General features: G+C 45.3%; 2 protein-coding genes and 1 long non-coding RNA gene across 7 annotated transcripts in view; 2 read left to right on the top strand and 1 right to left on the bottom strand.

The window, feature by feature from the left end:
* UPK2 (uroplakin 2) overlaps nucleotides 1-9857 on the top strand; it is a 40017-nt gene extending 30160 nt beyond the window's left edge. For both annotated transcript variants that reach the window (XM_068240844.1, XM_068240845.1), the window contains 3 exons: nucleotides 278-410; nucleotides 3957-4015; nucleotides 9451-9857. In XM_068240844.1, coding sequence (XP_068096945.1) covers nucleotides 278-410; nucleotides 3957-4015; nucleotides 9451-9587 — 329 coding nt within the window. In that variant the 3' untranslated portion in view covers nucleotides 9588-9857. The remainder of the gene's footprint in view (nucleotides 1-277; nucleotides 411-3956; nucleotides 4016-9450) is intronic.
* Nucleotides 1-15142, bottom strand: part of LOC137521503 (uncharacterized) — a 112877-nt gene extending 97735 nt beyond the window's left edge. For 2 of the 3 annotated variants that reach the window (XR_011022140.1, XR_011022141.1), the window contains exons 1-2: nucleotides 15049-15142; nucleotides 9430-9674 (exon numbers count right to left, since the gene is read on the bottom strand). This is a non-coding gene — a long non-coding RNA (uncharacterized lncRNA). The remainder of the gene's footprint in view (nucleotides 1-9429; nucleotides 9675-15048) is intronic. The other variant, XR_011022142.1, reaches the window with a different exon arrangement.
* The window catches only part of CENATAC (centrosomal AT-AC splicing factor), a 40197-nt gene continuing 30296 nt past the window's right edge, over nucleotides 15024-24924 (top strand). The window contains exons 1-2 of one of the 2 annotated variants that reach the window (XM_068240841.1): nucleotides 15024-15450; nucleotides 23113-23279. In XM_068240841.1, the coding sequence (XP_068096942.1) occupies nucleotides 15331-15450; nucleotides 23113-23279 (287 nt within the window). In that variant the 5' untranslated portion in view covers nucleotides 15024-15330. The remainder of the gene's footprint in view (nucleotides 15451-23112; nucleotides 23280-24924) is intronic. The other variant, XM_068240840.1, reaches the window with a different exon arrangement.

The following is a 24924-nucleotide window of genomic DNA, read 5'->3' on the forward strand; positions in this document are numbered from 1 at the left end:
ATGCACCTATGATCTCCTGACTGCTATTTCACCATTTTCAGCAATCCGCATCATGTCCTGCTATGATTCAGATGTGGTCACAAACGCTTGCAACCTTATAGGAAACAAATTAGAAATCCAAGCTTGGCTTTCTTAGTCACTAACCCTGGAAATCCTGTGTAAATTCTTCGCCCTGCTGTTTTTTTCCAGTATGGGAATTGCTTTATTTTATCATTGTTGCTATGCTACAACTATAAAAAATGTAATAACCAGTCATCCATTATGTTTTTTTTTTCAGATCAATCTTTTAGTGTGCCCCAATGCCGCCTGAAACGTGACCTGATAGTGATTAACAATGCTCAGTCTGGCAATGTGGAAACCGTGAACATGGGTTATCAAATCACAGGTCTGAATCCTGGCTCTACATACACGTGGGTATTTTTTATATCTTTCATTAACTGAAATATAGCCAGAAAACTTGTTATCTGTGTAAACTGAAGTGGTAGCTAGTAGGCAACTGTCACAGACAGGGCTGGGTGGAGTCATAAGCAAATTAGGCATCAGGTTCTGGCTCATCAGTATGGAGATAGTGAGGCACCAGAACTTTAGCATGACACAAATACATTTCTCCAGTGGTTCAGTCACTTAACAATAGAGCTTTGTTGGGTCTCCTGCAGAGCTGTAATATGATACCTGTGACTCTAAAGGCAGCCATACACTGGTCGATTTGCCATCAGATTTGACCAACAGATAGATCCCTCTCTGATCGAATCTGCTCAGAGAGGGATCGTATGGCTGCTTTTACTGTAAACAGATTGTGAATCGATTTCAGCCTGAAACCAATTCACCATCTGCTGAGCTGCCGCCTGTCCCCCCCCCCCCCCCCCCCCCCCCCCCCCGCATACATTACCTGAAACCTGGTCCCAGGAATCTTCTCCGCATCACCTCCCAGGTGGCATCTTCTCCGCATCACCTTCCGCCCTCTATTTGTACTTCCGCTGTCACTGCAGTGACACAGGAAGTTATACAAGGATGCTGCCGGATGCCGTGATAGAAGGGGATGCAGAGAAAATGTCGGGAGCCAGCTTCAGGTAATGTGTACCTGCGTCAATCGTACGCCGCTAGCGATGCGCTCCCTACCCGCGGGCGATCGACAGTAATTTCCCGCACGGAGCGATCGACGGGATCGATCTATTTCGGGATGAAATAGTACGAAATTTAGCATTTAGCGTGAACGATGTGACAGCAGATTCGATCCCAGTGATGGAATCTGCTGTCCATCGTCGGGTAATCGGCCTAGTGTATGGCCAGCTTAAAGGAGCCTCAGATTCTATCAGATCAACAGAGACTACAGCAAAGAAACATCTGACTATCCAAGCAAAAGTAAATAAATCACAGGGGTTTTATTTCAAAAAAGCTTTTACAGAATGAATGTGCCCTATATATGGACAATGATAGCATGATTTGCCAGGGCCGGTTCTCTCATGAAGCAAGGTGAAACATGTGCATCAGACGCAAGGGGACAGGGACAGCAAGTTTGTACTGTGTTTACACTAAAAGCATGCAGTCAGAGTAGGAGGAGTATCGAGAGGAGAGCGAGGAGAAGAGATCATCATTGGGGAAAAGCAGCTTGTCACTCTGTGTGAGGAGTCTGACAGTGATTGAGGAGGGGGAGGCAGAAGAGAACCAGTGTTTCATTTGACTTGCATAGCAGAAGGGATGAGGTGGCACTGCTGTCCTGACTGAGGAGGAATGAAGTGGCTGAGGGTGAGTTTGCTTGTCATAGACACGCAGCCAGCCAGTGTGCTATTATGTTGAGCGGCAGCATGTCATGTGAGATTATTAAATGAAACAGAGTAAATTGTTGGGTGCTGTGCGATCACTCCAAATCAGGAAAGGGGGGGGGGGGGGGGGGGTTGTCTTCACAAGTTTGCCTCAGGCAGCAAAAAGTCTAAAACCGGCCTTGGATTTGCCATGCAATCAACCTAAGTAATTGTCTTAAATTCAAAGAGAGTCACTCTAATAAACTCAGATCTGTGAAATCAAACACGACACTTAAATATCTCTGCATTCCTAACTGCTTCCCGGTCACCTCAAAGTAAAACTGAATACCATTCCTTTCACGGTCCCCTCATTGCAGAGCTGTCACCCCCATTGCACGTATTCGACAAAATGGTCAAATACACCTACAGGGATCCCCGGAAGTCTGTGGAAGCGTTTGTGTCCCCAGCTATGTACTGCGCATGTGTGAGCATACACTCATGCATGCACAGTAAGAGTCGCCCGTCTTCAGAAGCACTCGCGGACACAAGTTCTTCTGAAGTCTTCCGAGGGCTCCTGAAGGTGGCAAATTTGAACCAGGGATAGAGCTGGAAAGTGGGGACTGTGAGAGGAACAGTAAGACTCTAAAGGATCCAGAGCTTTCCCTCTCTATAGGTAAGTATCTGACTTTTTCACTACATATTTGATTCAACTTCTCTGTTTGCTTTCAGGTGATAACTGTTTTTTTTTTTTTTTTGTTTTTTTCAAAACATTATTTTTAATTAAAAACAGCTGAGACATGGTATGGAAAGACAAAAAAACCCTGTTATAATTTCAAATACCTTGTGTTATGTGTTAACTAAGCAAGTGTGTAACAGCCTGCTGTAGGTAATCCTGAGATGCCGCAGGTACATAGTGAGTTCCAGTTACTACCAGGGATCCTCTCAAATTCGAATTTGGATGAAATTTAAATAGGGTTATTCGAATTTCATCCTGCTAATTACTGCAGCTGTGCGGGTGGCTGAGGGGGGTTAATCTTACCCATCAGCCGTCTTCTTGCTTCGTCCCTCGGCGCCTCCTACAATGTGTTCCAATCCGGCGGTCACGTGATTACATACACTTCCTCCTTCCGGGTTGAAGGAGGAAGTGTACAGTCACGTGACGCCGGAAGGAAGCGCATTGTGGGAGGCGCCGAGGGACGGAGCAAGAATATGACTGATGGGTAAGATTAACCCCCCCTCGGCCACCCGCACAGCTGCAGTAATTAGCAGGATGAAATTTGAATAACCCTATTTGAATTTCATCCGAATTCGAATTTGAGAGCATCCCTAGTTACTACGTATGCTGTCACTCTGTAGGCTGAGAATTCAGGAAGGAAAATTTCAGCAATGATGTAATGTGGGACCAATAAGCAGGCAAGCATGCAATTCAGTTTCCTGTGTTGGTGGGTATGGGCCACCACAGAGAGTGGTAACTCACCTATGTTGCTGCCTCTCACTGATGCGCTGCATGCTGCTCTCTATCTTCTCAACACTGCCACCTTCACGAAGGCGGACATGTCGGAAAGATGGAGAGCAGCGTGCAGTGCATAGGCGATATATACGGCAACATACTGGGTTAACACCATCTGCTGTGACCCATGTCCACCAACATGCAGGCTCAGTTTCTTAATTTTGTACTTGCAGGCTCATCCCTGCTTCGAGTTCCTTGGAGCTGAGGCCTAATCACAGCTACAACCCCTATTCCTAGGCTATCGGGTAGAAATAAAGCACAGTATAACTGAGTACATAGGGAGAGCCTCCTAATCACAGCTACAACCCCTATTCCTAGGCTATCGGGTAGAATTAAAGCACAGTATAACTGAGTACATAGGGAGAGCCTCCTAATCACAGCTACAACCCCTATTCCTAGGCTATCGGGTAGAAATAAAGCACAGTATAACTGAGTACATAGGGAGAGCCTCCTAATCACAGCTACAACCCCTATTCCTAGGCTATCGGGTAGAATTAAAGCACAGTATAACTGAGTACATAGGGAGAGCCTCCTAATCACAGCTGCAATTCCTATTCATAGGCTAGAGGGTAGAATTAAAGCACAGTATAACCGAGTATATAGGGAGATCCTATGGAAAAAAAAGTGCAGAGAAAATTATTACATATCTATAAAACAGAGAAAAAAAAACATAAATGCATATATTGTATTTTCTAATTTCACAGTGTTCAATATACCATCGGTGGTGTCGCATTTGCATCATCTTCGGTTACAACTATGAGTGGTAAGTTCACCAAAATATTTTTTAAAAGCCTGTTTTCCCTGCCTCTTCCTTTGCTTTCTTTTTACACAGCTGAAAGATTTTAGAGCATAAAAATATTTTTTTGTGACAGATTTCCTTTAAAGTGAGATAAACTCCGTATTAAAGGACCGATATCGCGAAAATCTTAAAATTTTAAATATATGTAAACTCATACAAATGAGCCATAGGTTATCCCTCAGCTATGTTGCTGTCACTTACAGTAGGTAGTAGAAATCTGACAGTACCAACAGGTTTTGGGCTAATCCATCTCTCCATAGGGAATTCTCAGCATAGCCTTTAAAACCACCTTAGCGGTATGGACGAGCTCAGCTCGTCCATTACCGCCGGTGGCTGCCGCTCAGGCCCTGCTGGGCCGATTTGCTCGCTATAAAAAGCAGCACACGCAGCCGGCACTTTGCCAGCCGCGTATGCTACCTGATCGCCGCCGCAGCGCGGCGATCCGCCGCGTGCAGCGGCGAAAGAGGGTCCCCCCAGCCGCCCGAGCCCTGCGCAGCCGGAACAAACAGTTCCGGCCAGCGCTGAGGGCTGGATCGGAGGCGGCTGACGTCAGGACGTCGGCTGACGTCCATGACGTCACTCCGCTCGTCGCCATGGCGACGAGCAAAACGAAACAAGGAAGGCCGCTTATTGCGGCCTTCCTTGTTACTGCGGATCGCCGGAGGCGATCAGAAATATGTGTTAGGAGCGCCCTCTAGTGGGCTTTCATGCAGCCAACTTTCAAATGGCTGCATGAAATCGTTTTTTTTTAATTAAAAAAAAACCCTCCCGCAGCTGCCCTGGCAATCTTAACAGAACGCCAGGGTGGTTAATCTTTATAAAGACACTCCCTGAAAAAGATTTATACAAAGATGCTGGCTAACCTCCCTGCTCAACGTACACTTTTTTGGCAGTTGGACGGAGCAACTGCCATTCACTAAGTGCTTTTGAAAATAAAGAAAACCCTGAGAACCCTCATGAGGAGATGGGCTAGTAATCTGTTGGTTCTGTCAGATTTCTGCTACTTTCTGTAAGTGACAGCAACACAGGAGAAAAGTAATTTATGGCTCTTTTTACTCTGGAACAAACATACTTCTTATATGTATATGTTAATATATATTTAAAATTGTATGATTTTCATGACAGTGGTCCTTTAACTGAAAAAAAAAAATCATCCAATAAGAAATTATTTATTTAGTTTACCTATCCTATTGTTTTTAGTGTTTACTTTTTTAGATTTAGATTTGTACGCCCAACTGCTCTATGGTGGTCAAAATGTTGATATGTTATGGTCAGAACCCAAAGTCTAGATGTGGCCATCTCACTGTAGCCAATGCCGAAATTAACCGATTCCTGGCGGCTCTGTTTTTCTCCTACGGCTCTGGCTATTTCCTATTGAATTGTGGCAGCTGGGGACACATGCTTGCTTCCAGAGTCGGTAGTCGTGGCAGGGAAGCAGAGTGGGAATGCTGCAGACATTGCTTCTGCCAGCAGCCGCTCTGTAGGAACCAACATCACGAATTCCCAGGGAAATGTTTGGGCCCCGTACTGGGCAAACCTACTGGGCCCCCCCTCTGCCCCCACATGGCAAATTATGATCTTTGAAGGCCTGAACACACTGACATCTGTGCGTCTGCTTTTCATGCGTTTCCATGGCTGGAAGCGTTCTGCGTATGTTCTATTCATTAAGACTGTAACTGCGCTTGCACTGAATGCTCCCAGCCATGGGAGCACGATGGAGGAGGTGCGCGGCACAGAACAATGCATGCGCAGTGCCCCGCAACCTAGCTGGATTGTGCCGACAGAAGCTTATGGAATGGACCAGAAGGGTATCTAGGGAGCTGATGGACTACAGGGTCCTGGAAGTAAGTAAAAATCCTTTTCACCCATCCTCAGGTTTACTTTATTTACTGAGTAAAGTAAGTCCTGGTTGAGCCTCCTGGCACCTCTCACCACATTAATGGGCAGCCATAAGGACAGACACATACTGCAGCTGGGGCCTGGCACTTTTCACCGGGCCCCAGATTTACTCAGGCCCCATACAGCAGTACCTTTTATAATGCCCTGAAGGCGGCCCTGCGAATCCCTGCTGCGACGAACGACCCTGGTTGCATTGCATGTGTATCCCCGGCTACTGACAGAAGTCAATAGGAGGGTGGCAGGGGGAGGAGCCAGAGCCGTAAGAGAAGAACGGAGCCACCACAAATCTATTCATTTCGGGCATTGGCCACTTCTAGTTTGACCCGCCAGAACCCGAAGTGGCCAGATTCGGGTTCTGGCTGTAACAGATACACTGGTCAGTAGAGATTCTGACACGACTGGAAGTGTCAGACTATCCTGCCAGTCACTTAGATTATGCAAACAATTGTTCCTGTTCTGTGCAGCTAGTTACAACTGCAATAAAACAAACATACTTAAGGCTGCCATACACTGGTTGATTGCCACCAGATCGGCCAGCAGATAGATCCCTCTGTGATCGAATCTGATCGAAGAGGGATCTCTTGGCTGCCTACACTGCAAACCGATTTTGAATCGATTTCACTATGAAACCGATTTACAATCTGTGGAGCTTCCGCTGCCCCCGCGTCCCCTGCATACATTACCTGATCCGGCCGGCACGAGTCCCCCGGTTTACGCTGTCTCTTCTTCGCTCTGGGCTCCAGCTTCACTTTACTTCCTGTCGGGGGAAGTTTAAAACAGTAGAGGGTGCTCTACTGTTTAAACTTTCTGTCGGGACAGGAAGAGGTGAAGTCAGCCAGAGCCCAGCGTGGAGAAGGGACAGCGGGGACACGCGCCGGTGGAACAGTTTGAATGTCTGATGACCGACGCTAGCGCCAATATTGCCGCAGGCGTCGGTCGTCGGACACTCAAATGCCGCCAATGAAGCACTGCCGACCCGCCGGGGGCAAAATCTTCCACACGGACAGATCGACGGGAACGATCGATTTTGGACAGAAATCGATCGTTCGGTCAGCGTTTGCGCAACGATTTCACAGCAGATTCGATCTCAGTGATCGAATCTGCTGTATATCAGCGGGAAATCGTGTAAGTGTATGGGCCCCTTTAAGCTGCTTGTAAACTAGTTCAAGAGTTCTTAAAGCCGAACTGCCGAACTGCCAGAGCCTGTAAGGATTGTGTGTGTGCGTGTGTGTGGGGGGAGGTGTGAAGGGGTTAAATACTCACCTTTTCTGAAGTCTTCCCTTCAGGCAGGTGATTGCTCCTTCTCCCTCTCAGAACGGGCCCTGGCATTTTTTTCTCAAAATCGCCACCGAGGCTTTGGCCACGCCCATTTGTGTGGCCCCGGCTTGGCAGCTGCGGCTTAGTTGGAGGCTGAGCTCGGGGCAGGCCGTGCAGATGGAGGTTTTCAGAAGACCTTCGTCAGGCTTCGGAAACATGGCCGCCGCAATGCTAAGGAGGGGGGGGGGGGTGAAGCATCACCTGTGCCCTGAAAACGTCAGGATAGATACATATTTAACTCCATGACTCCCCAAGACGACGATATCATTCAGACAAAATCTGACATAAAAAGCACATCTGCTGAGCGTGCCCAGACTGGTGCTGCTGTTTTCTAAGGCTGCTCCAGACATTACATCTCATTTCTGCTCTTGAATCTGAGAGAGCCTGAGTGCTTTGAGTCCTATGGGAGAAAATCGCTATAGAAATGTTATTCTTATTGTTATGTCAAGTTTAACTTTAGGTATTCTTTCAACACAGATTTGAGGTTATATTCAGTTTCAGAGACTCATAACCAGATGCAAAATTTGCAAACATCAAATTGCAAAAATATTTCTACAGCACTGGTACAGGCTCATTCAAATCAAATGTGCTGCCCTGCATTCAGACATTTCAGTTGTACTCTTTTACATCTGTACATAACAAGGCAAGGCAGCAGCTCTGCTTGCGTCTCCAGGGGACAGCCGTGTCACTCGGTTGTCCCTGGAGAAGCTCCGATCGCGATCCCCTCTCATAGGCTGATGCCTATAAATAAAAAATAGAGACACCTATTTAAAAAAAAACCCCAAAACAAATAAATAATTAACAAATAAATAAAGGAGGGGGGAAGGATTCACTTGAGTGCTAAATGATATGGCTCTGCAGCAAGCTATTAAAGCTGCAGAGCACCTAATTGTAAAAAATAGCCTGGTCACTAGGGGGGTGTAAGCCTATGGTCCTGAACTGGTTAAGCAAAGATGCTGGCCAGCCTCCCTGCTCACTGCATGCTTTTTTGGCAGTTGTTGGAAGCAACTGCCATTCACCATGTCCTTTGGAAAATAAAGAAAACCCGGAGAACACATTTTACTCTGGAAGAAACAGACTTTATATTTTTATGTGTTTACAAGTATTTTAAATTTTACAATTTTTTGCGATAGCAAGAGAGGAGCAGGCTCAGTGCATGTGACGTGAGGACAAAGGTGGGGTCGGCTGGGGAGTGTACACACTGTGAGTGACAGCCAGCAAGAGAGATAGCTGCTCCTGCACTCATTGATGTAGGCTTGTGAGGAAGGGCAGGCCAGCATGAGTGACTGACTGACTGACACAAGCAAGTAGGAAGAAGAAGATGAGGCTGAGCTATTAGCAATCGCTGGGTGCTTTTAAGTCATCCATCCACTGTTCCACAAAATGCAAATTTGTCATGGCACTGGAATGAGGCCTTAGAGTTAGGTATAGGTAGGGTTAATGTTAGGCTTATGTGGGAAGGATTAGTGTGATGTACAGATAAGGTAAACCAATAGTAAAATATTAGTAACTTTACCAATATCCAACTATCTGCAACACTAGGGCCTGTTTCCACTACACGGAGATTGGATGCAGAATGGATGCAGAAAAACTGACTGCACTGAACGCCTATGGGAAAATCTACATCAGAAAAATCGCGTTTAGTGGAAACAGGCCCATAGACATTCATTGGAGTCAGTTTTTCTGCATCCATTGTACATCCAATCTGCGTGTAGTGGAAACAGGCCCTATCAGCATGATCCAGCTTCCAAATCACCAAGCACCTGTTTTCCATGTATGTGTTTGCTAGGGCTTCCACTAGGCGCCTACATCTTAAAAAACATAGGCAAGCTACATCTTAAAAAACATACTACTATGTTGACTGGTTTGGCCTCAAAATTAGCCATAGCCTACGGTTAAGGATTTAGATCAGGGCTGTCCAATTCCAGTCCTCATGGACCAAGGTCATCACACATTTATGGCACAGCTCAAATTAATTGATCGGGAAATGTGTGGATCATCAGGTAGCACACTTTTCTCCAGGACTATAGTTGGACAGCCCGATTTAGATGATGAGCTCCTCTGAAGGACAGCTAGTGACATGAATTGTTGGATGTGGCTTCATAAAGTGTTGCAGAAAATGTGTCAGCGCTATATAAATGCATGATACTCAATAATTTTACCTATCCTTTCTTTCATTGCAGTGCAACCTAGTCCTCCAGTCACCTTTGCCCGCAGCGGTGGAATGGTTGTGATTACAGTTCTATTATCTATTTCAATGTTCTTCCTCGTGATTGGACTGATTGTGGTTCTTGTGTTGGGAGGACGTGGCAAGAAATAAGAAGTAACTGGGTGGCCATGTTAATGAAGAATCTTCAGGAGCTGAAACAATAAACCATCCACTTTACTGATGATTAACTTATTTTGCCTGAGGAAAAATAAAAATGAGAATGTCAAACATCTCACCATAGTGTCAGGGAGTGGTGACATATATTTACATTTTTTATATATGTAATCTAACATTTTGTGTAAATAGTGTTTTTTCCATTTCTGCTGTTTTCCACACTAAGGACAAATGTACACATCTGCAACTGAATCATGCTATCATTGCTTGGAGTTTCTATTTCAGCGGAAACATGAATTTGTATGATTTTTTTTTCAATAAAATTTAATAGAAACGTCTGTTGTAAATATATTTTATGTGTAAAATCAATCACGAAGAACACCAAACAAAACTCCTTTTTTATGGTTTTGTTTTCAATTAAAGTGGTATGAAACTCAGCATTTCCTCTTAGTTCTAGACAATTATTTACAGTATATAATCTACTACCACAAAAAATTGTAGCAGAACAGCATTCAAACAGTTAAACACAGCACTTTATTCTTCAGTGGAAAGCTCCTTGCTTCAGTGGGCAGCTTCTGGCTGCATTCCAAGGGTGATAATATTATCTTTTGTTTACATTCCTACACCTTAGCTGAAACTGAGCTGAGCTGAGAAGCAGAAAGAGCTAAGCAGTGACTAACCAGATAGATTTTAATACATAAATACAACAGCTATGTAATAAAATGCAATGGCAGCTTTCAGAGTAGATAAATTGGGCCAGATTTATCAAAGACAAAACGCATATGCGTTTTATATGTGTTTTACAATTGCGTTTTCTGCAAATAATTAGGAAAACAACAGGAAACAGAAATACATCACAAAACAATTCTTTATACAAAAACGCATATAAAAACGTATGGAAAATGCATGAAGAATGCATACCATTGCGTTTCCATTGACTTTCATTAGTGTGTTTTTGCATATTACGCAACAAAACCAGCATTTTTGAAAACGCACACATAGAAAACGCATGTGCGTTTTTTTCCTGCGGCCCACTGACTTCTATTAGCGGCAAAAACGCAGTGTTTTCTGCAACACTAGCATTGTTAGGGTCATGCTATAGTCCGACACGGACAGAAACTGTCACTTGCATACCTGATTCTCTTTCAGACAGAGAATGAAAAAAAGTAACAGTTATGTGCATGGCACCGTACAGACACATGTCTATCTCATCATGTCACCTCGGTTGTCCTTTAAGATTTGAACCCTTACTTGAGCCATCCAAAGCCAAAATAAAGCCTAAAGTAAGAAAAATATGAAGGCTACCATCTTCATTTCTTTTTTTAAAGTAAAAAATCTTGTCTTGAAAAGTGGATCTCATGGCCAAAAGGTCCTGAGTTCCGTAAACTAGTTTTCAGGATGTGTGGGAGGAGCTTCTGCAGCTGGTTTGATTCCATGACCATTACTGATCAGACTGCAAGGGAAGTATGATTGGTTCTGTGCTACTGCGCAGCCGCAATGTTCCAAAGTATGCCGGCCACCAGAAGACCATCCAGAGGCTTCCCTGTCCTTAGGACTGGTTCACACCAAGGGCTTGATTCACAAAGCCGTGATAACTCATATCACGGTCGCGCTAGTGTTTTGTGCGCGCTATAACGCGTGTAAGGAATTTGCGCACTAAAGCATCTATTCAAGCAAAAATTCACTCGTTTTCATGTGAAAATTCACATTAGCGAGTGCAAATTTGCAATTGCGAGTAAAAACCTTTATGTACGTTATAGCGCGCTCAAACACTAGCACGACCGTGATATGAGTTATCACGGCTTTGTAAATCCAGCCTCAAGAGCGATTTTCATAAGCGATTTTGAAAAAGCGTGTGGCTAACCACAGTTGTAATTTTTTTTAAAATTGCAAGTGCGCTGCATGTAGCATTTTTTGGACCGACTAATCTTAAGGGCCCATTTCCACTAGCCGCCACATGTCCTACGAGACGCACAGCAGCACTTCCTGTTGTGCGAGTATGCAGCCCGAATCCTGGAAGATTCGCTGCATACTCGCACGGCTATGGGATTCGCTGCCACTCACATGGAAAAATGCTGCAATATTGTCTGAATCGCTATGGTAAGCGGACAGCTGCTGCATTATGCCTTATGGCAGAGTTTACCTGTGCGATTTGCCTGCGGGAAAACTCTGCAGATTTGGCCCGATTTCTGCACTAGTGGAAACGGGCCCTAAATGAATGCGCTACAGAAACGCTCATTCATTTAAAAATCGATCTGAAAATGACTTTTCAATATTTTGGTGTGAACTAAGCCTCCGGTCAGTATCAATGTGTGATTTTCTTGCCTGAGCTTCGGCTCTGGTTTACAAAGCAGAACAATTTGGCGCCGGCAAGTTTGGGCGCACCATAGACCGTAATGTGAATTATGGCTATAGCTGCGCACAGAAGCAAATTTGGGGGCCGGCGAAAGATGGTACCCAAATTAGCTTAAAAACAGTGTAATTCGTCTGCCAGCAATAGCTGGCAGCTGAATTATGTCTTTCCCCCACTATCCATGGCGGCCTGGAGGGGGAATAGTAATTAACGCAGCCGGGATTTGTTCAGGTCCAGAGCAAGCCGTTTATCGGCTTCATTCTGCGCCCAAATTTGTCAGCGCCAATTTTAGATGTATGCCTGGTTTAAGCCTCCTTTTCACAAACTGTTGAGCTGTGTGCTCAGCAAGCAGTTACCAGGCAGCAGTAAGCAGTGATCATGCAGCAACAAGCAGTTACCAGGCAGAAGTGAGCAGTTGAGAGGCATTTCACTATCAACAGTTCGTGGAAAGGAGGCCTTACTTTAACCAGTTCGGCCTATCTGGACGAGCTTCCTCGTCCAGATAGGCACTGGTGCTGCCGCCGGCTGGTGCGCGCGATCGGGCGCGCCCCCGCGCGCGCTCCCGCTGCCCGCCGCTAGCCCCCCGATCAGTGAATGGGAATATAATTCCCATTCACCGATCTAACTTCCCCGCAGAAATACCGACGCTTCCTCTCCAGAGAGCGCGGTATTTCTGCCCCCAGGAAACTTCTCCCCAGCATTTTAGTTCCTGGATGCGAGATCGTTTGCATCCAGGACTTTTTTCACTGTGGCCATCTTGTGGCCAAATAGTAAACTGCACCCACATACATTTTTAATAAAAAAAAAATATTATTTTACATTTAAAATTAGCAGTTTCCCTCCCACACCAAAAATTACCCACATACACTTTTTTTTTATAAAAAAAATAAAATAAAAAATACAATTAAAAAAAAACAAAAACAACATAAATAGTTACCCAAGGGTCTGAACTTTTTAAATATGCATGTCAAGAGAATATGTTATTATATTATTTAAAATTATAAGCTTATAAATAGTGATGGACGCAAATTGAAAAAAATGCACCTTTATTTCTAAATGAAATATCGGCACCATAAATTGTGATAGGGACATCGTTTAAACGGTGTAATAACCGGGACAGATGGGCAAATAAAATACATGAGTTTTAATTACGGTAGCGTATATTAATTTCAAACTATAATGGCCAAAAACTGAGAAATAATGAATTTTTTTCATTTCTTTCTTAATCTTTCTGTTAAAATAGATTTAGAAAAAAATAATTCTTAGCAAAATGTAGCACCCAAAGAAAGCCTAATTAGTGGCGGAAAAAACAAGATATAGATCAATTGTCATAATTCATTGTGATAAGTAGCAATAAAGTTATAGGCGAATGAATGGGATGTGAACGTTGCTCAGATGCATTAGGTTTTCGGACTGCGGCGCTGAACCGGTTAAAGAGACTCTGTAACAAAAATTTCATCCTGTTTTCTACCATCCTACAAGTTTCTAAACCTATTCTAATGTGCTCTGGCTTACTGCAACACTTTCTACTATCACCGTCTCTGTAATAAATCAGCTTATCTTTCCCCTGTCGGACTTGTCGCCATGTACCTGGAAGGCTACCAACTCTTCAGTGTTGATCTGCTATGCACGCCCCCCTCCAGGCCCCTCTATGCACACTCCCGTGCGTGTGTGTTATTTACATTAGCCAGCTTTTTTCTGCTCGCTTATCTTTTACAAGCTGGATAAATCCTCTGTTGTGAAAGGAGTCACAATCATACTGAGGAATTACAGACACGGGCAGAGCTATCTGCAGGAAGAAACAATCAGCCTGTCACTCTTCAGTGCATGAGAGCTGCAGGGGAAAAGAAACACACAAATGCTCTCTTGAGATTCAAAAGGAAAGCTATATACAGCCTGCTTGAGTATGGATGTATTTTCTATGTGTGGACATACTGTACATCATCCTACTTCCTGTTTTGGTGGCCATTTTCTTTGTTTATAAACAAACTTTTTAAAACTGTTTTTGACTACTTTTTTATGCGGCGGGGAGCTGAAAAATTGTGACAGAGGGGAATAGGAGATGTCCCCTAACACACTGGTATGTTTACTTTTGTGCGATTTTAACAATACAGATTCTCTTTAACAGCTTGAGGCCCCCAAAGTCAAAGAGGTTGCTCCTCTGTAAGCTGTTGCTAGCTATACTAGGGAGGCCGATTAAGGTTCCACCCCTCCCCTATTTTTCTTCTATCCTTTATCCTGAAAGGAAAAAAAAAATAGGCAGACTATCCCGTAACGTGTCTCTGGTACACTTCATCACCCCACATGAAGCACTGAGAGGTTAGTTCAGGCAGACAGCCTGCTTACTTAGTAGAGACTAGACTAGAGTGTTATATAATTTGCGGCTGCTGCAGACAATTATCACTCAACAACACTCATATGTCATATTCGCAAGTCAGAGCTCCGCCCATCTAAGATATCACATGACCTGGTCACATTATTCTGACGTTACTTCCATTTCCTCCATCCTATCTTGCTATTCTGCTGTAGAGATGGGAAGTTCGGATCTTTTCAATGATCCGGATGATTCGAATCGGATCATTGAAGAGATCCGGATCTTTGATCCGAATCTCGGATCATTTTACTACCGGAAGCATTCGGGGGTGAAATGAACAGCAGGACAGGTCTGTGGACAGGAGAAGGGGAGGGAGTGGACACACAGAGAAGGGGAGAAGATGGACAGAGGGCAGGGAGTGGACAGAGAAGGGAGGAGGGACGAGCAGAGAGCAGAAATGTTTGCACGTAATACCCACATGCTGCAATCATGCTTTACATATATTTCACCTATATGTTCATCTGTACACTTTGAAAGAAAAGGTCGCACAGTGAAAGAAAACATTCCCAGAAGATAAGTGCAGCTGTTTAGTGCTGAGTGCAGGAGGATTATATTGCCTTTCAATCACAGTGTCTGCAAAGTTACTGAGCTGTGCTGAGCCAAAAGCTTCCCATGTGTTCACTGTGCAGCACTACGGAACAGACAGCCTATAATGGGCAGCACATTATAGCCAGTATGTGTGCTCTACACATATCTGGCAGTGGCACCAATGTCCCCTCTCTCTCATCTACCTGCTGTCCCGGCAAGGATGCCTCCCATCCAACAGAGCGATCCATCTCAGCTCTGCTTCCAGGACCCCGCTGCCCGCTGAGAGGGGGCGTGTCGCTCCTGGCCCCGCCCCTTTTGCGATCCGAATCGTTCATTTTGATGATTCGGATGATCGACTCATAAAATAGATTCGAATCGTTCATGATCCGGACAACACTATTCTGCTGCTGGTTGCTTATGTACAGTGAGGAGATCTTCCAGCGCTGCGGTGACAGCCGTACTGCGTGGCCTGATATTGCGCTGGTATGCCGGTGTACCTGTGCAAGCTGTGCCGCCGCTCTGTCTTCTGCGCCAGGAGGAAACACGTCTATGAAAAAGGCCACCGGGAGCGGCTGCAAGTTACCCTCCGCGCTTTCACCAGCAAGGTAGTTATGACACTGCTCGCTGTGCTTACACAGTCCAGGCAACAGCAGTGAGTCGCTAGGGAGAATAACTTAGAGAGAATAATGTAGGGAGAATAACTTACTGTTAAAGGTCAAGTAAAAAGTTTATGGAGGCTGCCAGATGTATTTCATTTTAAACAATACCAGTTGCCTGGCAGCCCTGCTGATTTATTTGGCTGCAGAAGTGCTGAATAGCTTCGAAACAAGCATGCAGCTAATCTTTTCAGATGTGACAGTCAGAAACACCTGATCTGCTGCATGCTTGTTCAGGGCCTATGGCTAATCTTATTAGAGGAAAGGGATCAGCAGGACAGCCAGGCAACTGGTATTGCTTTAAAGGAATTAAATACTGCAGCCTACATATGCCTCTCCTTTCACTTGTCTCTAAAGATAACCTGTGTGGGGCTAGATCACCTTTTGTGTTGACGCCTGGTGCTGCTCATTGTCTTCAGGGTCTCTTCCCCCCCCCCCCCCAATCCTCTTTCTTCAATTTCATCAAACAGCTGGAATTTTCCCCAGTGTCACGGAGTGGTTCAAAACTGCACATGTGAGTTCAGCACCACACTGGTGCAGCAAAACTAAGCGCTTCTGTACCAGTGTTGCCAACTCATCCCTTTAATTACTGACACATATGAATTATACAGGTTTCGTGGTTAGGTAGATGCAGTTAAGGCACTGATTATGTATAAGTAGCCCCAGAACCTGTATAACTTAGATTTGTCAGTAATTAAAGGGATGAGTTGGCAACACTGTTCTGTACATGAACTCTACTGAGCAGGTAGGAACTTGCTTATGTGCTGTTCACAATCACTCATTGCCACTGGAATGAGAACCATGCACTAATCTGAGGTCATTCGGTACTCTGGATCTCTGGGCATTTCATCTGGGCTGCCATACACACTCTACAATAGGGCAGGGAACTATGGCCCTTGCCTGCCAATATAGGTCCAGATTCCTCTCCTCCCTCCCTCACTCAATTGCAGTTTTTCAGCAGTGATCTCCATGGCCACAGCAGTGCCATTTGACCCACTCTCAGTAAGTGGCAACGTGTCACATGATGCTGGTAAATCGCCACTGGAAGATGCAATTGGGTGAGTTATCAACTTATCATTATATACCGCTAGTAACTCTGCAGGGAGGGAGGGAGGGGAGGAATGTGGCCCGCAGTAGAAAAATTTGCCCTCCCCTTCACTAGACACGGTCAAGAACCACTAGTATGTATATAAGGCTTAGTGTACCAGAGCTAAAAAATTAAAAAGATTTTATACATACCTGGGGCTTCCTCCAGCCCCATCTGCTCCAATTGCTCCCACGCTGCCGTCCTCTGCTGCCCGCAGCTTTGGGAATTGGGTCACTGCACTTACATCAGTCTGAGCCAGTCTAACGTAAGAGAACTGCACTGTTTGCGTATCTCTCCAGCAGGCACTGGAGAGATGCATAGAGGGCGCACTTTTCCTGCGTAGCTGGTCGTGACGTCAGTGACGCGACCCGGTTCCCGAAGCTGCGCACAGCGGAGAATGGCGGTGTGGGATCGATGGGATGGGACTGGAAGCCCCAGGTATGTATAACTTTTTTTTTTTTTTTTTTTTTTCAGCTCTGAATCCCTTTAAAGAGACTCTGAAGCGAGAATAAATCTCGCTTCAGAGCTCATAGTTAGCGAAGGCATGTGTGCCTCTGCTAAAACGCCGCCATCCCGCGGCTAAACGGGGGTCCCTTCACCCCAAACCCCCCCCCTGCAAAATCAACGACCAACTTGGTCGTAAATTTTGCTCTTCCTGGAGGCAGGGCTAATGGCTGCAGCCCTGCCTCCCGCGCGTCTATCAGACGCGCATCGCCGCCTCTCCCCCGCCCCTCTCAGTGAAGGAAGACTGAGAGGGGCGGGGGAGAGGCGGAGGTACGCGTCTGATAGACGCGCGGGAGGCAGGGCTGCAGTGGTTAGCCCTGCCCCAATGTGGAAGCGCTCCCCTGCTGCACGGAGGGGAGTTGGGGGATCAGGGACCCCCGTTAAGCCGCGGGATAGCAGCGTTTTAGCAGGGGCACACATATTCTCGCTTCAGACTCTCTTTAAGGGGCGGCTTTCAGAAAAGGATTAAGACGAAATTGGGCACTAGGCAAGATGGCAGTTTTTGCTCACCGCTGATGATCATTAAGCTTTATAAGTAAGATTTGGTGGGGGCTAGCATCTGCCAGGCCCCTGGACTCTCTCCAGGCCCTAGGCAACTGCTTAGGGTTGCCTTGCAGATGATCTAGCTCTGATGGCATTCCCTTTCACTTTTATAAAAGTGTGCTTATGGAGTTTAGTGCAACGCAGAGGAGAGTGGGAGAGGTTGAAGTCCACTCAGCTGACAATCTACTGGTTAGTGCACTAAGGAGATGGATGTAGTGTGACACATATTCTTTATGTACACATGCTGGATTGAACTCTGCTATGGTGGCTGATAAAGACTGCTTTGGCTGAGACTCTTGAGTCAATACAACTTATGTACAGCGGCCATTCAACGTCTCCTAAAGATCGGGCATGCTGGGTCTTAAAGGACAACTGAAGTGAGAGTGATATGGAGGCTGCCATATTTTTTTTTTTCCTTTTAAACCATACCAGTTGCCTGGCAGCCCTGCTGGTCTATCTGACTGCAGTAGTGTCTGAATAACACCAGAAACAAGCATGCAGCTAATTTTGTTTGATCTGGCAATGGGTTCTATTCACAATAATTCTTCAGTAATGTTGAGGTAAATATGTTAAGTGTTTAATAACTTTGCCGTAATTGGCTGGTAAAATGTGCAGAAATAAAGCATTTTTTTTACCACTATAGAGCAGCCTATATGCTTGCCACCCATTACACAGAGATGACCCAGGAAAGCCTGTCACATTCCTCCTCATCTGAATAATCACAACTGTAATTTGAGCCCTCAGCTGTTCCAGCTGGCTGCCTCAGCAGAGCAGCTAATTTGTAAACACAGAATGTTAACCCTATGTCTGCTTCCATAAAAGCAGGAAGTACAAACACTGGAGGTTTTTTGTTTGTTTTTTTGTTTGTTGCTGGATTTGTATCAGTTGTAACAAAGGAATGTTTTTTTTCTTTAAAGGTTATGATGCTGTTGCTTATCTTTTTGAGCAGAGAGGAATTTCTTCTTCGGCATCTATAAAATGATCTGAAAGACTGTACGAGGTCTGAAAGTTCGCCTTGAGATTAGACACGCTCATCTTCTCTGCCTCTTATTTACAATGGACATAAACTCAAGCAAAATAAGCTCAAAAGGCTCCATCCTAAAGGCCAACAGCAGAGAAGTGAAAATTATCACCTACCATTTGTAGGCAGTGATGAGCTCACAAATATTGAGCTATTCGAATCCGTGATTAAAATGAGGCTTGATTGCCTCAGGTGTGCGGCTGGAAGAAGGGCACGTAGTGAGTCTTGCAACGCGTCCAATAAGACGCATGCAAGACGTTTGGAATGCAGACTTATGGTAAGCAGGGGCGGCGCCAGGGGGGTGCTTGGGGGTGCTCGAGCACCCCCTAGAATTGTCCAAGCACCCCCAAAGCACCCCCTGGAGTGAACTGACTTCAGGCGTCTAAAAGACGCCAAGTCAGTTCACACACCGGCAGCACGGAGCAGCAGGCAGGGCTACGGTAAGATTGCCGCCCGGAGCCCTGTTCTGCAGACTTCGGGCGGCCATTTTCCCGTAGCCCTGCTCTCTGCATGCGGGCAGGAAGTCTCGTGGTGACGTCGGGAAGGAAGAGGATCGTGGGCGCGCGGGCGCTGCGCGCCACAATGAGGTCGGGACTCGGGACAGGAGGTCGGGAAAGAAGGTCTTCTGGCTGTAGGTGAGTAAATGGGTTTTTCTTTTCTTTTTCAGGTGATGCGGATTGTGCATATTGGGGTCATATCTGCTACGGATTGTGCATATTGGGGTCATATCTGCTACGGATTGTGCATATTGGGGTCATATCTGCTACGGATTGTGCATATTGGGGTCATATCTGCTACCGATTGTGCATATTGGGGCGATATCTGCTACCGATTGTGCATATTGGGGCGATATCTGCTACCGATTGTGCATATTGGGGTCATTTCTGCTACCGATTGTGCATATTGGGGTCATTTCTGCTACCGATTGTGCATATTGGGGTCATATCTGCTACCGATTGTGCATATTGGGGTCATATCTGCTACCGATTGTGCATATTGGGGTCATATCTGCTACCGATTGTGCATATTGGGGTCATATCTGCTACCGATTGTGCATATTGGGGTCATATCTGCTACCGATTGTGCATATTGGGGTCATATCTGCTACCGATTGTGCATATTGGGGTCATATCTGCTACCGATTGTGCATATTGGGGTCATATCTGCTACCGATTGTGCATATTGGGGTCATATCTGCTACCGATTGTGCATATTGGGGTCATATCTGCTACCGATTGTGCATATTGGGGTCATATCTGCTACCGATTGTGCATATTGGGACCATATCTGCTACCGATTGTGCATATTGGGACCATATCTGCTACCGATTGTGCATATTGGGACCATATCTGCTACCGATTGTGCATATTGGGACCATATCTGCTACCGATTGTGCATATTGGGACCATATCTGCTACCGATTGTGCATATTGGGACCATATCTGCTACCGATTGTGCATATTGGGACCATATCTGCTACCGATTGTGCATATTGGGGCCATATCTGCTACCGATTGTGCATATTGGGACCATATCTGCTACCGATTGTGCATATTGGGACCATATCTGCTACCGATTGTGCATATTGGGACCATATCTGCTACCGATTGTGCATATTGGGGCCATATCTGCTACCGATTGTGCATATTGGGGCCATATCTGCTACCGATTGTGCATATTGGGGCCATATCTGCTACCGATTGTGCATATTGGGGCCATATCTGCTACCGATTGTGCATATTGGGGCCATATCTGCTACCGATTGTGCATATTGGGGCCATATCTGCTACCGATTGTGCATATTGGGGCCATATCTGCTACCGATTGTGCATATTGGGGCCATATCTGCTACCGATTGTGCATATTGGGGCCATATCTGCTACCGATTGTGCATATTGGGGCCATATCTGCTACCGATTGTGCATATTGGGGCCATATCTGCTACCGATTGTGCATATTGGGGCCATATCTGCTACCGATTGTGCATATTGGGGCCATATCTGATAACGATTGTGCATATTGGGGCCATATCTGATAACGATTGTGCATATTGGGGCCATATCTGCTACCGATTGTGCATATTGGGGCCATATCTGATAACGATTGTGCATATTGGGGCCATATCTGATAACGATTGTGCATATTGGAGCCATATCTGATAACGATTGTGCATATTGGGGTCATTGGACGTGTTTTTTGTTAAAATCTGCTCACATTACGTGTATTTTCTTGAGAAAACCTCCACAATTATGTGAATTTTCTGGGAAAAGGGTCACCAAAACTTGGGCCCTCTGTCTTTGCGTTGCACTTTTAAAGGGAACCCGAGGTGAGAATAATATTGAGGCTGCCATATTTATCTCCCTTTAAGCAATACCAGTTGCCTGGCTGCCGTGCTGGTCCTCTGCCTCTTATTCTTTCAACCATAGACCCTGAACAAGCATGCAGCAGGTCAGGGGTTTCTGACAATATTGTCAGAACTGACAAGATTAGCTGCATGGCTTGTTTCTGGTGTAATTCAGTTCACTACTACAGCCAAATAGATCAGCAGGGCTGCCAGGCAACTAGTATTGTTTAAAAGGAAATAAATATGGCAGCCACCATATCACTCTCACCCTGGGTTCACTTTAAATTACAGTTAGCCCCGCCCTCATCCGGTCATGACCACGCCCATTTTTTCGCCGCGGCGCGCTTCGCGCGCCGCAGGTTGTAGCCACACCCATTTTTGGCGCGGCGCGCTTCAAGCGCCGCAGGTCGTCAGCTCCCCCGGAAATTGGTCCAGCACCTGCATAGCACCCCCTAAAAAAATTTCCTGGAGCCGCCACTGATGGTAAGTAACCCCCTCTCTCCCAACCACACACCTGAGGCAATCAAGCCTCATTTTAATCACTGATTCAAATAGCTCAATATTTGTGAGCTCATCACTGTTTGTTGGTGATTAAAAAAAATAAATCATTAACACCAACTAGCTGCACACTGAATCCATTGACAATCTTAAATTGTAAATAAATTTGAAGAGAATTACCTCACTTTTAACGCAAGAGGTAATTTAGGCCTCTTCCACGAACTGTTGAGCTGTGTGCTCAGAAAGCAGTTGCCTGGCAGCAATGAGCAGTTGTGAGAGTTTGAGAGGCATTTCACTGCCTGTAAACAGTTCGTAGAAAAGAGGCCTTAGGGAGAAAAAAATTTGTGAATTTCAAAAAGGAGATATTTTGGTCGTTATTTATCACTACCTAAGTTACCCCATGCTGTAACTCATTGTGAATAGAGCCCAAGGTACTTTTCCATTAGCCGGGCGCATCTGGCAGGTGGCGCTAATTACATTAATAGTTCACATGACAAGTGTTAATGTAACACCCCCCCCCCCCCCCCCCCCCGAGTCTTTCCTCGCAAGAAAACAACCAGGATTACGGGGGGATACGTATGTCCCCGCCGGCTGCCAGTATTGTATAGCAGAGAGAGGGAAAGGGGGAGGAGAGCGAGAGCTGAAGCCGTTGGCTTCACCTGTTACATTGCCGCCGGCTTCATTTTAATTCAATTAACTCTCTTTACAATACATTTGGCCACAGCGAGACGGCCAGTAAAAACCAATAGTCGGTTACAATAACACTTTTGTTATGTGAACTATTAATGTAATTAGCACCACCTGCCGGATGCGCCCAGCTAACGGAAAAGTACCGAGCCCAATGTCAGAAACACCTGACCTGCTGCATGCTTATTCAGGGTCTATGGCTAAAGTATTAGAGGCAGAGGATCAGCAGCACTGCAAGGCAATTGGTAATGCTTAAAATTAAATAAATATGACAGCCTTCATATACTTCTCACGTTTCAGCTCTGCGTGTTCAGTAAGCCAGCACCTATTCAGTAGGAGACCTTGGGCAAGACTCCCGAACACTGCTACTGCCTATAGAGCATGTCCTAGTGGCTGCAGCTCTGGCGCTTTGAGTGCGCCAGAAGAAAAGCGCGATATAAATGTTCCGTGTCTGTCAGTTGTCCTGTAAGTGATGCCCAATGAGTTTCTCTCTCCCCACTCACCACACCTTCGGTAAATTGCTCTGTCATGTGCCATTCATTGTCCATTCGCACCCCTCCTCCATAGCAACAAAAGCATCGCTAGCCTGGAGGCTAGCAATGCATCTGTACAGCGTTGACTGTGAAGTGATCCCTGACGGGCAACAGCAATCCAATTTTCCAGCAGATTTGATCACATGGTTTGATCACATGGTTTCGACCTAATGTCTCTTGTACTTTTGAGGACATCAAAGGAAGTTCCAGCTGCATGGTACTGCCCACATGTCCATCCCATCCTCTCCACAGAGCAGAACACACAGTTTGCCCAAGAGCTGAACATTGTGCGATTGTTGCCGAACTGCTCTTTAGGAATTGGCTGTAATCACAAAAGTTTGTTTTGTGTTTGTGTACCTAGTCTTAGACCTTATTTGTTTTGTCTTTCAACCAGATCACAGCTGCACGGAAGATGATACATGTAGCCACAGTGGAGAAGTTTAATGCACAGGAGCACACACAGAAATTCTGGTGTCACTGTTGTGAGGAAGAAGTGACCAAACATGCAAGTGACGGCAACCTGACCGTGTTATATGGAGGCTTGTTAGAGCACGTTAACAGGTACTGTTTCTTGGCGATAATGCCAGATATACACTAATGTCCTGTTGGACTTTATTAAACCATTGATAAAGCATTCTTAGGTGAAGAATTTAGCCTGTGATTCCTCCTGGGAAGTGATCACTCCTCAGATCCCTGAGAATCTGGAAGATCAGTAGGTAGAAAATGTGAATACTTCAGGAGAGGGGATCCTCTGGAAGCTTCCCCAATCCCTCTCTGTCCCTCTGTTTCAGAGCTGAGATGCCTGAAGTTCCTCTGAGCTTGCCTGCACAGTAGCACAGAGCTGCCACTTGGGCCTGGCAGAAAAAGCAGAGCCTGTTTGGCTCCATGTTAGTCTGCAGGTGTGAGCTGTCTGCACCTGCGCAGTGTGCATCTCGATGGGTTTGTGGGGAACTCACCGCTGGGAGGAGGGCAATAGGGAAAGCCTCTGAAATATCCAGAGGCTTCTCTCTCGAGGTAGGTCCCCAAATTGGGACGTTTGTTCACTTCAGGTTTATGTTACGTATTTGAATAGTGCACATTTTGCAGCGCACGTTAAAACGCACTCTGTTACACTAGTCTTTATAGCCAGAGTATATATACTGATCTTTTGCATGTGTACAGCATCTTGCAAAGATTTTTATCTGATGGGGAGTTCAGCTCAATAGAATACTGTGTAGATATGCTCTCATCCTACATGGAAGGGGGTAAAATTGGTCTATGATCTTGCCTTTTCCAAAGACTTTTATCTGATGTGTGATGTTAATGCTAGGTACACACAGTGCAGTTTTCTGACAGATTTACTAATTGATTTTTTTTCCAACAGGTCTGATTTCCGTTAGGTTTTTTTTTTTTTTTTTTTTTTTTTTTTTTTTTTTATATAGAAGTGAACAGAAAATTGATCGGCAATCAGATCGAACATGTTGGAAAAATATGACCGGAAATTGCAATGTTTGTACCTAGTATTAGTAAGAACAATGAATGTTGTTGTAAACCTCCAGTTTAGCAACAGGAAGCTAGAGGCAAGAGAGGTATCATGCCTGTATGGATAGGTGTGCAGATGTTGGCAAAACTGAGTTGTCCAATAGGCTATACAATTTGGAAAGTCCATGGGTACAGCCGAGCAAGCCTAGCAATTTTTGTTGTTGTGTGAGATTAAAGAGACTCTGTAACAAATTGTTTATCTTTATTTCTTCTATGCTATAAGTTCCTATGCCTTTTCTAATGTGGTCTGGCTTACTGCAGCTTTTCCTAATTGCACAGTAGCTGTGTTATCTCTGTTATATGATCTAATCTTCTCTCTATAGTCGGCACAGTCAGGCTGAGGCAGTCAGACTGGAATGTGCAGGGCTGCTTGTGATTAGCTAGAAGCTGTACACACCCCCTGCAGGCTCTGTGTGACTAACACACTCTGCTTAGCTGAGCCTATTAGAAGCTGGTTAGTTTGTTTGTAAACACTGCCTAAAACTGGCAATTACAAGCCAGGTTTGCAGCAGAGAATGGCAGAAACAGCACAGAGGGGACCAGGAGCACATAATGAATAGAATGGTATGCTTTTTATTGTAAGAATTTCAGAGTACAGATTCTCTTTAAGGACCTTTTCACACTATGGGCCTGATTCACAAAGCGGTGCAAACTTTTTCGCGGACTTTTTCGCGCGCAATTAGCC

This window comes from Hyperolius riggenbachi, chromosome 6 (assembly GCF_040937935.1).
Source record: "Hyperolius riggenbachi isolate aHypRig1 chromosome 6, aHypRig1.pri, whole genome shotgun sequence".
Lineage (NCBI taxonomy): Eukaryota > Metazoa > Chordata > Amphibia > Anura > Hyperoliidae > Hyperolius > Hyperolius riggenbachi.